This window comes from Caretta caretta, chromosome 3 (genome assembly GCF_965140235.1).
Source record: "Caretta caretta isolate rCarCar2 chromosome 3, rCarCar1.hap1, whole genome shotgun sequence".
In the NCBI taxonomy this organism is placed as follows: Eukaryota; Metazoa; Chordata; order Testudines; family Cheloniidae; genus Caretta; species Caretta caretta.
Window position 1 is genome coordinate 100,196,908 of NC_134208.1, and position 16,219 is coordinate 100,213,126.

The 16,219-nt window shown below is 42.0% G+C and overlaps 1 protein-coding gene across 3 annotated transcripts in view; it reads right to left on the reverse strand.

The window, feature by feature from the left end:
- The window catches only part of SAMD3 (sterile alpha motif domain containing 3), a 104,313-nt gene that overhangs the window by 37,293 nt on the left and 50,801 nt on the right, over positions 1 to 16,219 (reverse strand). For all 3 annotated transcript variants that reach the window (XM_048844579.2, XM_048844575.2, XM_048844576.2), the window contains exons 5-6: positions 13,823 to 14,008; positions 13,339 to 13,423 (exon numbers count right to left, since the gene is read on the reverse strand). In XM_048844579.2, coding sequence (XP_048700536.1) covers positions 13,339 to 13,423; positions 13,823 to 14,008 — 271 coding nt within the window. The remainder of the gene's footprint in view (positions 1 to 13,338; positions 13,424 to 13,822; positions 14,009 to 16,219) is intronic.

A 16,219-nucleotide genomic window follows, 5' to 3' on the forward strand; every position in this document is an offset into this window, starting at 1 on the left:
CAGGCTGCTGTTGCATCAAACCAGGGTGGAGGCAAGTTCCAAAGGAAACTGCATAAAATGAAAGGGAATGCAGTTATACTCCAAAATGGGGGGAGCGACTGTAAACCCTTGTAAACCTCCTGGACTGAGGTCCTGTTTCAGTCTGGGTAAGAGTTGTATATTTTTAAGTGCTCCTTGATCAATTTTGATCACTTCATTTCTTTTTCTCATTCAGCTTTTCTGTTTTCCTTGCTAACCTATCTTTTACCTTTCCCGGTCTGCCTTTCCCTGTCCCCCTTCCACACCCCTTCATTTCCAGTGTGGTGAGAGGGAAGCCAGATACACCTTTCCTAACTCTAGAATTAACAATGGCCTAAGCAATACTGCTATTCAGGCACCTGATAAAGAGATATTTGTCCAAGCACACTCCTCATGGCTAATAATATAAATTGTGTTTCCTGGAACATCAACAGGGTGAACCACCCATTAAAAAGAAAAAGAATTATCACTCATCTAAAAACACTGAAAGCAGATATCTTCCCACAGGAAACCCTCCACAATGGCTTGGAGGCAGAGAAAATTAGGAGGGTATAGATGGGGGAAGGGATGTTTAACAGCCAAAGGCCTAGCTATATTGTTTCACAAAAGACTCAGCCCACTAATTCTAGATGTAAATAAAGATAAGGAAGGTAGATTTTTGCTGGAGAAGGCTAAGATCTCTGACTCTCTATATACCCTAATTAATGTATTTGGAGCCAATAAAGATGATCCAAGTTTTTTCTAAATTAATATCCCTGTCATAAATATAAACGGAAGGGTAAACCCCTTTGAAATCCCTCCTGGCCAGGGGAAAGCTCCTCTCACCTGTAAAGGGTTAAGAAGCTAAAGGTAACCTTGCTGGCACCTGACCAAAATGACCAATGAGGAGACAAGATACTTTCAAAAGCTGGGAGGAGGGAGAGAAACAAAGGGTCTGTGTGTCTGTCTATATACTGTTTTCTGCCGGGGATAGACCAGGAATGGAGTCTTAGAACTTTTAGTAAGTAATCTAGCTAGATATGTGTTTGATTATGATTTCTTTAAATGGCTGAGAAGAGAATTGTGCTGAATAGAATAACTATTTCTGTCTGTGTATCTTTTTTGTAACTTAAGGTTTGCCTAGAGGGGTTCTCTATGTTTTTGAATCTAATTACCCTGTAAGATATCTACCATCCTGATTTTACAGGGGGGATTTCTTTATTTCTATTTACTTCTATTTTTATTAAAAGTCTTCTTGTAAGAAACTGAATGCTTTGTCATTGTTCTCAGATCCAAGGGTTTGGGTCTGTGGTCACCTATGCAAATTGGTGAGGCTTTTTATCCAACATTTCCCAGGAAAGGGGGGGTGCAAGTGTTGGGAGGATTGTTCATTGTTCTTAAGATCCAAGGGTCTGGGTCTGTAGTCACCTAGGCAAATTGGTGAGGCTTTTTACCAAACCTTGTCCAGGAAGTGGGGTGCAAGGTTTTGGGAAGTATTCTGGGGGGAAAGACGCGTCCAAACAGCTCTTCCCCAGTAACCAGTATTAGTTTGGTGGTGGTAGCGGCCAATCCAAGGACGATGGGTGGAATATTTTGTACCTTGGGGAAGTTTTGACCTAAGCTGGTAAAGATAAGCTTAGGAGGGTTTTCATGCAGGTCCCCACATCTGTACCCTAGAGTTCAGAGTGGGGGAGGAACCTTGACAATCCCACTAGAACCAGTCATCTAGCAGGAGATTTTAATGTGATGTTGTACCCTTTTTTAGGCAAGTCAGGCTGTCCCCAGCATACACAAACACATACTAGAAACATTATAAAGATTATACGGAAGAACTGGAGTTAAAAGTTACATGGGACTTGTACAACCCTACAATGAAGGATTTTACATTTCTTCCTCCCTGCATTCTAAATAGTCATGAATAGATTTCTTCCTGATTTCTAAGAATCTAGTACACTCAGACTTGATTTCATTATTAACCACTATCATGATCTCTGATCTTGCACCAGATACACAACAATTTTCCCCTCCTGAGACAAATGGACTTGTAAACAATGGAGACTGCACTCCTCTATTTTTATAAACATTTTCAGAGCTATTGCACAGAAGAAATTGTTTTTTTCCTCAAAACAAAATGACGCACCAGAGATATTCTGATCCACCCTATGGGATACACTAGAAGCTTTTATTAGGGGCAGGATCATTTCCTACTCAGCAGGTAGGAAGAGTGTTAGCCAAGTTAATCTTGAGGAATTAACTAAACTTAAAGCTATGGATTTAGAACATGCAAGCTAACCCTTCCCAAGAAAATCGTAGAAAATTTATCAGTGTTCGGTACGAAGTAAATAGACTTAGTTCAGCACAAGCCAAACTTGCTCTTTTTCTACTCAAACAAACACACTGGGAGTCGGAGGGAGCAAGGAAAATTCTCACATACAGTTTAAAAATGAGAGGTCAAAGATCCTGAGTAGCATCACTCAAATCAGAACAAGGGCAGGTTATTACTAATCAAAAAGAGATTAACTTCTGAAATTCTTCCAGGCTCTTTACAATAATGATTCCGCGAAGAAGAGAAGAACTGAATAATTTTATTAAAACTCTTAAAAACCCACAAACCTCAACAGAGCAGCAGGCCAGGATGACCTCTCGGTTGCTTTCAGAGAAAATGAGTCTGGGCAAGACCCCCGGCCCTCATGGCCTAATTACAGAATTCTATCAAAGTTTAAAAAAAAAGTCTGGCCCCTAAGCTGTTATGCATTCACAAAGACGCCTTAAGGGAAAAGTATATTACCCCCTATAATGAGGGAAGCCTTAATTGCTGTACTATTTAAACAAAGGAAAGATGTACAAAAGTGTTAACAGCTACAGACCCATGTCTTTAATCAATACTGATCTAAAAATACTTTCAAAAACATTGGCTAAGCACTTGAAAAACAATGAGTGATATGGTTCACCTCAATCAGGTGGGATTTATTTAAAAAAGGCATGGTTCAGATAACACATGTCCATTGATTAATGTTATGGCATTCCATCAACACTCTTGAAATTCCCATGCAATCATTTCACTTGATGCAGAGACAGTCTTTGACAGAGTGAACTAGCAATATGTTTCTTACCAAGGATAAATTTAGATTGGGAAAGTCCTATTTCATGGATACAGCTGTTATATTCCAATCCCAACTCTTGTATCCTAACAAATATCACAATATCTCAGACAACTCCCCTTCCCCTGCTTTAATCTGTTTTGGGGAACTAGACAGGGATGCCCTCTCTGTTTAGTGTAACATTAGAATCATGTGCAATACTAACCAAAGAACACCAAGATATTCAAGGGATCAAATCAGGGAATCATGAGACAAAAATCTTTCCATATGCACAGGACCTCCTCCTCTTTATTAAAAATCCAGATCAATCTATTCCCAATATCCTTTAAACAATAGACTCTCAGGCTACAAAGATAAGTTGGGAAAAGTCAGAAGCAATGAAGATCTTATTGGATTTAGTTGGAAGTGGCTCTCCTACAGGGACATTGAGATGGCAACAGACAAACCTCAGATATCTTGGCATCCTGTTCGCTAAGGAAATGAAAAACATAGTCAAGGTTAACCTATCCCCATTAATCATGCAGTTAGCAAACTATTTAAACAGATGGCAGGCAGTACCTTTCCCCATTTGGAGAAAAACAAACAGAATAAAGAGGATCCTGGGAAGGCATTCATTTTGATTGAACTCTTCTCCCTCCCTCCCTATCCATATTCTTCCCTTTTAATTTTACTAAAATCAACATGTTCAAATCCTCCTTGTGGGGTGCTGGTAAAAAGCCAGAATCTCCTTACAAAAATTACAGCTCCCTATCAAGACAGAGGTTTTAGATTTCCCAATTTTAAACTTTACCTTCAGGCAATAATTAGCCAAGCAGGACAGTGAGTCATTCTCTCAAACTGTAGAGCCCTGGATTGGATCCAACTGGAAGCAGCATTGGTGGTTCCTTTAACCCTTTCCAGCATGCTACACACTGATTACTATCTATTCCCTAAAGAACAATTACCAACCATTGTGGCAGCCAGAGACACTTGGTGTATGATATCTACTACATTTAAAAATCACCCCCCTTCTACGTACCAAGGCCTCTATCTTGGGTAACTCAAAACTATGTATAGCAGACAACCCCATCATTTGGCCACATTCGATTAGGAAAGGGATTTTGACCATCAGTCAATTTTATTGAAAATGATACCTTCCTCCTTTTTACAATATTAAAAGAAAGGTTCAATCTAGAAACTAAGGAGGAGTGCCCATACGTCCACCTTAAACATGCCATCTATCATCTGTTTGGCCCACATGCATGTGCTACCCCTGATCCACCTGGGAACTGCTTTCATTTCTCCAAATATTACCGATTGCCAAGACCTATGGCAAATCTATATGCACACTTGGCCAGCAAATTTGAATTAAACATGGATTCCCTAAAGAAGAAATTCTCTGCTAACCAATGGAAACAAATTTTAGCCAGTTTGTCAATCTGTTCCTTGGACCGATATTTAAAGATTAATCCCACAGAAAATCGGATGGGGGGTGCATTGGACCCTTCTCCAGCTGATCAAAACAGGTGCTGCTAAGTCAGACAAACGTTGATGCTATGAGTCAACAGCTGCTAACTTAGCCCATATGCTCTGGGAATGCTCCTATACCTGAATGTTTTGGGCAGAACTTAATTGCAGAGTTTACTTTTTCCTATCAAATAAAACTGTGTTACAAGCTAAACATGTAATTTTAAAAAGTCCTAATGGATGTTAATTGGAAGCTGAATTAATCTGAAAAACTTTGGCTCAGTGGAGCACTAATTACTGCTGAAAGATGAGTACTAGAAAAATGGAAATCCAAAAAAATGACCAACAATTGAAGACTGGAACAAAGACTTCATAAGGTTGGCCATCATGGAATATAATAGAAATACCCAAGAAAAATTATTTCCTTTAAGTATCTCAATGATCCTATTAAATGCAGCCCCATTCTTTTCTACCCATTTTCTTTCCTTCTTGTCTACCTCTCTCCTCTGAATTTTGCTTCCAATTCTTATCTTATTTGTTAGTTTTATATTTAATTAGCTGGAATTTTATAAACAAATTTTGTTTGTAAATTTTGTAATACAAATAATTTATATTTTCAAGTATAGCTAAACTTAGGTAGCAAATAGTTGATATATTATGAGAAGCTTACATATATAGTTTAGTTGTGTGTGTATATTTAAAATTTAATAAAGTTATTAAAAATAATAATAAAAACTAACATTACAACTCCGGAATTTGCCCATGCTAATTGTATGTATTTTCAATATTTTATCTTTTGTTGTTAGTTCTTAGTGGGAGAGATCTCAGCCTTTCCCTAGGGTGTTTTTAATTAAATTCCTATTAATCTTGTTCTGTAAGAGATCACCAATTTTTTTGTTTTGTTTTTGGCTGCTTTTCCACTGTTCTTTGATAGGAATAAAAACTTGTCTACAAAGTGACTTTTAAGGATTCTTCTTAAATAAAGAGTAAAAAGTAGTAGGGCTCATCCACACAAACCAATCATGTTTGTGTTCAAAATTTTAATATCTTTGAAGCATTCAGAACTAGGTTTTTCCTAAAATACGTCCTTAAAGCCATTCGTTGCTCTTATATAAATCCTGTTTATTCCAACACTTTTTCTATACCATTCCGTTTTACAGCACCATTCAGTTTATACTACAGACCAGAAATGTATCCCATTTATCTAAAAAGTTAGATTAACTTTTTCAAGTGTTCCATGTGACCGGATATATCTTTCAAGCAAGAGGGAGGACTATTGGAGGGAGCACGCGTGGAGGAGGGGGGGGGGGGACAACCTTAAATAAGATTCAAGCATTGATATCCCCTCTCATCCCCAAGCCAGTCCTATGTGGTGAAACTTGGGTTTCATTCCAAAGGTAGCTCAAAGCTCTTCACGAATGGATTACAGGGATATAGTTTTACATTTAGTGTCTTTTAGCCACTCTTTTCTTTAAATTGGGGTTTTTTATCTTAATTCTTACCTGCCTCCCACTCCAAATAAAGAGCTAATAAGACAACTTTCTTATTTGTTTAAAGCAGATCTCTCAAACGCTGACTGGTATTATGAATGGTTTTTAAATGACCAGTAGTAGACCGCATCTTTCTGGTTACCTCTCTACTACAAAAGGAAATGGCAAGCTTTTGTGTAGGATTCTATATTCCTGTTTCTCCTACTAATACTGGAGAAACACTTGACCTTTAGAAGATCTTGCTCTGTCAGTCTGAGATTCCTAATATCTAAATTACTTTGTTCTCCATAAAAAAGAAAAGTATTAACTGCATTTAAGTTATGCTTTTTTATATTTTAGACCAAAACAAGTGTCAATATTTGAAAACTAGAGCTGGTAAAAAAAACTTGTGCATGAAAACTTTCCTATAGGGAAATGTTGTTTCACTGGAATCGATCTACTTCAATCTTTAAGATTTTTCCAAACGTTTTTTTTATTTTCCGTTTCCGAAATGTCAAGTAATCTCCAGCAAAAATACTGACAGTTTTTGTTCCAACATTTCAGATTCAAAACTCTTCTGAATTTTTCGAGAACGTTCAGTATTTTGACTTCTTTGTTCTGATTCAGAATGGAAACAAATTTTGAAATGTTGACATTTCCCATGAGATGTAAATTGCATTTCCAGACCACTACAGAAGTGGGGGCTCTCACTTAAACTTTTAACATATGAGATTCACAAGATTGTGACTCTTTAGGTTGAACCTTTTCCTTGCATGCTTTTGTTGTTTCTTCCAGCTATGTTTCCCAGTTACTAAACAAAATGTCAAAAATAAAACAGACACGTTACCAAAACAGAAGCCTCTGCCCCACCAAGTTGCTTGCTCAGTCTACATTATGCTACTCCCCAAATACAGTTTCTGCTAGCAGGCTGCTAATGCAATGTCCCCAGCCAATTCAGAAAGGGATGAAAAATTTGACAAAGAACGGTTTTATAAAATGATTTATAGCACAGTTTAGCCATGTCTATATTTGTTAGGGAAAGCTGCTTTCAGAGCCACATTTAAAACACAATTTTTCCTAAAATTTTCCACAATTTTTCCTAAAATGAAGTTCTGTAGATGGGACCTTAGAAACACTCACAAATGGAATCTAGTCAGTCTTTACAAACGGGGTCATGTCGTACCAATGACCCAGGCATGGAACTCCTATTGGGGGTTCTCAACAGGAATTTTGAGCAAAAATTGATGCTTTCTTTACCTCGCCTTTCCTTCCCAGGATGGGGAGTTTGCTTACTTCAGTGTGGTACTTCCCTATCACAATGCCCAGGCTGAAAGGAGAATTGGGATATTCATCACGTTTTTCCTTAGGGTATGTCTACACTACGGAATAAGGTCGAATTTATAGAAGTCGGTTTTTTAGAAATCGGTTTTATATATTCAAGTGTGTGTGTCCCCACAGAAAATGCTCTAAGTGCATTAAGTGCATTAACTCGGCGGAGTGCTTCCACAGTACCGAGGCAAGCGTCGACTTCCGGAGCGTTGCACTGTGGGTAGCTATCCCACAGTTCCCGCAGTCTCCGCTGCCCATTGGAATTCTGGGTTGAGATCCCAATGTCTGATGGGGCTAAAACATTGTCGCGGGTGGTTCTGGGTACATATCATCAGGCCCCCCTTCCCTCCCTCCCTCCGTGAAAGCAAGGGCAGACAATCGTTTCACGCCTTTTTTCCTGAGTTACCTGTGCAGACGCCATACCACGGCAAGCATGGAGCCCGCTCAGGTAACCGTCACCCTATGTCTCCTGGGTGCTGGCAGACGCGGTACGGCATTGCTACACAGTAGCAGCAACCCATTTCCTTCTGGCAGCAGACGGTACAGTACGACTGGTAGCCGTCTTCGTCATGTCCGAGGTGCTCCTGGCCACGTCTGCTGGGAGCGCCTGGGCAGACATGGGTGCAGGGACTAAATTTGGAGTGTCTTGACCAGGTCATTCTCTTTAGTCCTGCAGTCAGCCCTATTGAACTGTCTTATGGTGAGCAGGCAGGCGATACGGATTGCTAGCAGTCCTATTGCATCATCTTCCGCCGGGCAGGCAAGAGATGTGGATGGCATGCAGTCCTTCTGCACCGTCTGCTGCCAGCCAAAGATGTAAAAGATAGATGGAGTGGATCAAAACAAGAAATAGACCAGATTTGTTTTGTACTCATTTGCCTCCTCCCCCGTCTAGGGGACTCATTCCTCTAGGTCACACTGCAGTCACTCACAGAGAAGGTGCAGCGAGGTAAATCTAGCCATGTATCAATCAGAGGCCAGGCTAACCTCCTTGTTCCAATAAGAACAATAACTTAGGTGCACCATTTCTTATTGGAACCCGCCGTGAAGTCCTGCCTGAAATACTCCATGATGTAAAGCCACCCCCTTTGTTGATTTTAGCTCCCTGAAGCCAACCCTGTAAGCCGTGTCCTCAGTCGCCCCTCCCTCCATCAGAGCAAAGGTAGACAATCGTTCTGCGCCTTTTTTCTGTGCGGACGCCATACCAAGGCAAGCATGGAGGCCGCTCAGCTCACTTTGGCAATTAGGAGCACATTAAAGACCACACGCATTATCCAGCAGTATATGCAGCACCAGAACCTGGCAAAGCGATACCGGGCGAGGAGGCGACGTCAGCGCGGTCACGTGAGTGATCAGGACATGGACACAGATTTCTCTGAAAGCATGGGCCCTGCCATTGCATGCATCATGGTGCTAATGGGGCAGGTTCATGCTGTGGAACGCCGATTCTGGGCTCGGGAAACAAGCACAGACTGGTGGGACCGCATAGTGTTGCAGGTCTGGGACGATTCCCAGTGGCTGCGAAACTTTCACATGCGTAAGGGCACTTCCATGGAACTTTGTGACTTGCTTTCCCCTGCCCTGAGGCGCATGAATACCAAGATGAGAGCAGCCCTCACAGTTGAGAAGCGAGTGGCAATAGCCCTGTGGAAGCTTGCAACGCCAGACAACTACTGGTCAGTTGGGAATCAATTTGGAGTGGGCAAATCTACTGTTGGGGCTGCTGTGATGCAAGTAGCCCACTCAATCAAAGATCTGCTGATATCAAGGGTAGTGACCCTGGGAAATGTGCAGGTCATAGTGGATGGCTTTGCTGCAATGAGATTCCCTAACTGTGGTGGGGCCATAGACGGAACCCATATCCCTATCTTGGCACCGGAGCACCAAGCCGCCGAGTACATAAACCGCAAGGGGTACTTTTCAATAGTGCTGCAAGCTCTGGTGGATCACAAGGGACGTTTCACCAACATCAACGTGGGATGGCCAGGAAAGGTGCATGACACTCGCATCTTCAGGAACTCTGGTCTGTTTCAAAAGCTGCAGGAAGGGACTTTATTCCCAGACCAGAAAATAACTGTTGGGGATGTTGAAGTGCCTATCTGTATCCTTGGGGACCCAGCCTACCCCTTAATGCCATGGCTCATGAAGCCGTACACAGGCAGCCTGGACAGTAATCAGGAGCTGTTCAACTACAGGCTGAGCAAGTGCAGAATGGTGGTAGAATGTGCATTTGGACGTTTAAAGGCGCGCTGGTGCAGCTTACTGACTCACTTAGACCTCAGCGAAACCAATATTCCCACTGTTATTACTGCTTGCTGTGTGCTCCACAATATCTGTAAGAGTAAGGGGGAGACGTTTATGGCGGGGTGGGAGGTTGAGGCAAATCGCCTGGCTGCTGGTTACACGCAGCCAGACACCAGGGCGGTTAGAAGAGCACAGGAGGGCGTGGTACACATCAGAGAAGCTTTGAAAACCAGTTTCATGACTGGCCAGGCTACGGTGTGAAAGTTCTGTTTGTTTCTCCTTGATGAAACCCCCCGCCCCTTGGTTCACTCTACTTCCCTGTAAGCTAACCACCCTCCCCTCCTCCCTTCAATCACCACTTGCAGAGGCAATAAAGTCATTGTTGCTTCACATTCATGCATTCTTTATTCATTCATCACACAAACAGGGGGATGACTACCAAGGTAGCCCAGGAGGGGTGGTGGAGGAGAGAAGGAAAATGCCACACAGCACTTTCAAAGTTTACAACTTTAAAATGTATTGAATGCCAGCCTTCTTTTTTTTGGGCAATCCTCTGTGGCGGAGTGGCTGGTTGGCCGGTGGCCCCCTCACCGCGTTCTTGGGCGTCTGGGTGTAGAGGCTATGGAACTTGGGGAGGAGGGCGGTTGGTTACACAGGGGCTGTAGTGGCAGTCTGTGCTCCAGCTGCCTTTGCTGCAGCTCAGCCATACACTGGAGCATACTGGTTTGGTCCTCCAGCAGCCTCAGCATTGAATCCTGCCTCCTCTCATCACGCTGCCGCCACATTTGAGCTTCAGCCCTGTCTTCAGCCCGCCACTTACTCTCTTCAGCCCGCCACTTACTCTCTTCAGCCCGCCACCTCTCCTCCCGGTCATTTTGTGCTTTCCTGCACTCTGACATTATTTGCCTCCACGCATTCGTCTGTGCTCTGTCAGTGTGGGAGGACAGCATGAGCTCGGAGAACATTTCATCTCGAGTGCGTTTTTTTTTTTCTTTCTAAGAAAGCCTCTGGGAAGGAGAAGATCCTGTGATCATTGAAACACATGCAGCTGGTGGAGAAAAAAAAAGGGAACGTGGTATTTAAAAAGACACATTTTATAAAACAGTGGCTACACTCTTTCAGGGTAAACCTTGCTGTTAACATTACATACATAGCACATGTGCTTTCGTTACAAGGTCGCATTTTGCCTCCCCCCACCGCGTGGCTACCCCCTCAACCCTCCCCCCTCCCTGTGGCTAACAGCGGGGAACATTTCTACTCAGCCACAGGCAAACAGCCCAGCAGGAATGGGCTCCTCTGAGTGTCCCCTGAAGAAAAGCACTCTATTTCAACCAGGTGACCATGAATTATATCTCACTCTCCTGAGGATAACACAGAGAGATAAAGAACCGATGTTGTTTGAACGCCAGCAAACATACACTGCAATGCTTTGTTGTACAATGATTCCCGAGAACATGTTACTGGCCTGGAGTGGTAAAGTGTCCTACCATGAAGGACGCAATAAGGCTGCCCTCCCCAGAAACTTTTTGCAAAGGCTTTGGGAGTACATCCAGGAGAGCCGCGAATGCCAGGGCAAAGTAATCCTTTCACATGCTTGCTTTTAAACCATGTATAGTATTTTAAAAGGTACACTCACCGGAGGTCCCTTCTCCGCCTGTTGGGTCCAGGAGGCAGCGTTGGGTGGGTTCGGGGGGTACTGGCTCCAGGTCCAGGGTGAGAAACAGTTCCTGGCTGTCGGGAAAACCGGTTTCTCCGCTTGCTTGCTGTGAGCTATCTACAACCTCATCATCATCATCATCTTCTTCGTCCCCAAAACCTGCTTCCGTATTGCCTCCATCTCCATTGAAGGAGTCAAACAACACGGCTGGCGTAGTGGTGGCTGAACCCCCTAAAATGGCATGCAGCTCATCATAGAAGCGGCATGTTTGGGGCTGTGACCCAGAGCGGCCGTTCGCCTCTCTGGTTTTCTGGTAGGCTTGCCTCAGCTCCTTCAGTTTCACGCGGCACTGCTTCGGGTCCCTGTTATGGCCTCTGTCCTTCATGCCCTGGGAGATTTTGACAAAGGTTTTGGCATTTCAAAAACTGGAACAGAGTTCTGATAGCACGGATTCCTCTCCCCATACAGCGATCAGATCCCGTACCTCCCGTTCGGTCCATGCTGGAGCTCTTTTGCGATTCTGGGACTCCATCATGGTCACCTCTGCTGATGAGCTCTGCATGGTCACCTGCAGCTTGCCACACTGGCCAAATAGGAAATGAGATTCCAAAGTTCGCGGTTCTTTTCCTGTCTACCTGGCCAGTGCATCTGAGTTGAGAGTGCTGTCCAGAGCGGTCACAATGGAGCACTCTGGGATAGCTCCCGGAGGCCAATACCGTCGAATTGTGTCCACAGTACCCCAAATTCGAGCCGGCAAGGCCGATTTAAGCGCTAATCCACTTGTCAGGGGTGGAGTAAGGAAATCGATTTTAAGAGCCCTTTAAGTCGAAATAAAGGGCTTCATCGTGTGGACGGGTGCAGGTTTACATCGATTTAATGCTGCTAAATTCGACCTAAAGTCCTAGTGTAGACCAGGGCTTAGATTGCATTTTCTGCAATAACTGTGTGGAGGACATGTATGTGTCTCTTAGAGCAAACCCCCCTCCACCTCCCGCAGTCTTTTACCAGGGGTCTGTATCACATGGCAAGGCAATGATGTGAAGTCAACAGGCCTGCACATTATCCTTGGAGATTGCAGATCTATATTTTGGACCCTGAAAATTAAAAATTACGTCCAAACCTAACAGCGTCTCCTCCTTCCATTCTGCTTCCTGCTGTAACCACATGAGAGTCCTAGCAGTGGTCTACTGAGTATTTTCTCCAAATGTACCTACTCCTGCCATATTTAAAAATATATGAACACATAACTACTTGATACAGACAGGTAACAGTAAACAAGTTCACTAATGATCATCACAATGCATTGCACTAGCATAAGGCAAACACCAAAAATATTCATAATGTAATGTTTATATCTCCCCCATACAAATACAATTGTCCATTGGCCTGGCATATTAGTATCATCGCCATGAACATGAATTTTAAACTAGCACATGTTTAACACTTATCCAATTACAGTTTTTTAGAAATCAAGCACATTACAGAGAAAGTCAACTCGAGCAACAACTAGGTAACTTTTCATTAGTACTTATGTATGTATGATCTGACAGTCGCTTTGATAATCAGCATGTAATGTAATGAATCTTGTGCAACAGCTGGTGTTTAAGATTAAGTATATTATTTGGAATACAAAACTTAAAAGAAAAGCTGCAGCACTAAGCAAAATAAAAACACCAAACAAACTGATATTAATTTTCTCTGAATTAGTCTCCCTCTAAACAATCAGATTTAAAAAGTTTCATATTTCATAGGTTTCAGAGTAACAGCCATGTTAGTCTGTATTCGCAAAAAGAAAAGGAGTACTTGTGGCACCTTAGAGACTAACCAATTTATTTGAGCATGAGCTTTCGTGAGCTACAGCTCACTTCATTGGATGCATGCCGTGGAAACTGCAGCAGACTTTATTTATACACAGAGAATATGAAAAAATACCTCCTCCCACCCCACTGTCCTGCTGGTAATAGCTTATCTAAAGTGATCATCAGGTGGGCCATTTCCAGCACAAATCCAGGTTTTCTCACCCTCCACCCCCCCACACAAATTCACTCTCCTGCTGGTGATAGCCCATCCAAACTGCACTAATTATGATACTTACAAAGCCATTCCCATCCTCATCAAGGAACGGGTATGCCTGCAGCAATGCATTGACGACAACATTATACTGCTGACTGTTTGGATACCTGTTCAAACAAGATAAAAAGAAAATACAGGAATAGGTGTCATTTTAGACACTTTTTTTTTGCAATTTGGAGTCTGGGGTTTTGTTTTGTTTTTTTAAAGAGGATATCAAGCTCAATTGATACAGTGTTTCCAAAACATTTTACATTAAATTACATAGTAAAGGAAAAAGAAATTATCCTAAAAGTAATGCATGGAAAGAGCCTTTAGAGCTTGATCCAAAGTCCATCATTAAAACCAAGAGTGTTTTTCCACTGACTTCAGTGAGCTTTGGAGCAATGCCTTTAACTATTTAAGTTTACAGATTGCAGAGAGTGGTTTATCATCATCTGGGAATTTCATTGTGCAATGAGCTCCCCCCCTCCCCAGAAAAGAGCGAATCTCAAAACTATTGTACTTACAGTGATCCTTCCAGGTATTTTGTCATGTCTGCCTGTAAAAATTCAATAATCCTTATTCTCATGCTGTGGTCAGGGCATTTCCTTTCTTCTAATATGCATTGGACATCATAAGGAAACTCTGGCAAAACATATGAGTTTGTCCACTGTACTGTTTCACATCGTGCAAAAACATGTTTCATATTTTTTCTGTAAAAGAAAGGGTTAAAGATATCAAAGATTATCAGATGCTCATATAGTTCTTTTTTTTCCTGTGGGAAACTAAGCAAGGGAAAAAAATAAGCCAAGTGTTTTTGTAGGGAAGAAAGTTATGGCCATACTGATTAAAAACTACTGGTGTTTTAGGCTTGATCAGAGATGCTTATTATTTTTTGCTTTCTCTTAGTTACTACTTAAGAATAAAGTTACATTCAAAACATGTAATAAAATCAACCAATCTGGATGTTAAAATAGTTAAATGTTTTATACACCGTGCTTTAAATCAGGAGCTAGGAGAAGGCAACCAAACTTTTTCACCAACTGAACATGCACAAAAGAGCTTTTGGCACAAAACAACATATATGGATGATAATATTTGTTATTTTAGCAATTAATATTTGGCTCCAACCAGAATGGGTGAATAAGCCACTGTTTTAGAAAAAAATCAGTAAAGATACACGAGCCTAGACCCTGCAAAGTCTTCCACATGTTTAATTTCAAGTATGCCAGAAGTCCCACGAGTTTAGTGAGTCACCTCATATGCATGTCTTTGCAGATTCAGAGTCAAAACATATTTACATAAGAAGGGCCATACTGGGTCAGCCCAATGGTCTATCTAGCCCATTATTCTGTCTTCGGACCATGGCCAATGACAGATCTTCAGACTGAACTGCCATGGCAATCATGCGATCCATCCCATCATCTAGTCCCAGTTTCTGGCAATCAGGGGCTCAGGGTCAGAGATACCTGGACCTTATGATTGTGTCCCTGACCATCTTGGTTAATAGCCATTGATGGACCTATCCTCCATGAACACATCTAATTCTTTTTTTAATCCAGTTATATTTTGGCCTTCACAACATCCTCTGGCAATGAGTTCCATAGGTTGATTGTGTGCTGTGTGAAGTACTTCCTTTTGTTTGTTTTAAATCTGCTGCCTATTTATTCCATTGGGTGACCCCCTAGGTTCTTGTGTTATGTAAAATGGTAAATAAAACTTCCCTATTCACTTTCTCCACACCATTCATGATTTAATAGACCTCTATGATATGCCCTTAGTCAAGGAAGGATAGCTCAGTGGTTTGAGCATTGGCCTGCTAAACCCAGGGTTGTGAGTTCAATCCTTGAGGGGGCCATTTGGGATCTGGGGCAAAAATTGAGGACTGGTCCCGCTTTGAGCAGGGGGTTGGACTAGATGACCTCCTGAGGTCCCTTCCAACCCTGATATTCTATGATCTCTTTTCCAAGCTGAATAGTCCCAGACTTTTTAATCACTCCTCATATGGAAGCTGTTCCATCCCCCTAATCATTGTTATTGTCCTTCTCTGTATCTTTTCCAATTCTAACATATCTTTTTTGAGATGAGACAACCAGAACTACACACAGTACTCAAGCTGTAGATGTACCATGCATTTTTATAGTGCATTTATAAATATATATTTACTGTCTTATCTGTCCTTTTCCTAACAGTTTGAAACACTGTTAGCTTTTTTGGCTGCTGCTGCACATTGAGCAGATATTTTCAGAGAACTATCCACAACGACTCCAATAGATCTCTTTCTCCAGTGGTAACAGCTAATTTACAACCCAATCACTTTTTTTGTGTAAAGTTGGGATTATGTTTTCCAATATGGACTACTTTGCATTTATTAACATTGAATTTCATCGGCCATTTTGTTGCCCAGTCACTGAGTTTTGTGAGATCCCTTTGTTCCTCTTCACAATCTGCTTTGGACTTAACGATCTTGAGTAATTTTCTAGCATCTAAAAACTTTGCCACCTCACTGTTTACCCCTTTTTCCAGAGCATTTAGGAATATGTTGAACAGCACTGGTCCCAGTACAGACCCCTGTGGGACACCACTATTTACCTCTCTTCATTCTGAAAACTGACCATATATTCCTACCCTTTGTTTCCTATCTTTTAACGAGTAACTGAACCCTGAGAGCACCTTCCCTCTTATCCCAAGACTGCTTACTTTGTTTAAGAGTTTGGTGAGGGACCTCATCAAAGACTTTCTGAGAGTTCAAGTGCACTATAGCCATTGGATCCCCCTTGTCCACATGCTTGCTGACCCCTTCCAAAGAATTCTAGTAGATTGGTGAGGCATGATTTCCCTTTACAAAAGCTCTGATAATTCTTCCTCACCTGGCAAGAGAGTATTAGGAATAATGGAAGGTAACTTAAAAGGAGACTGCCTTG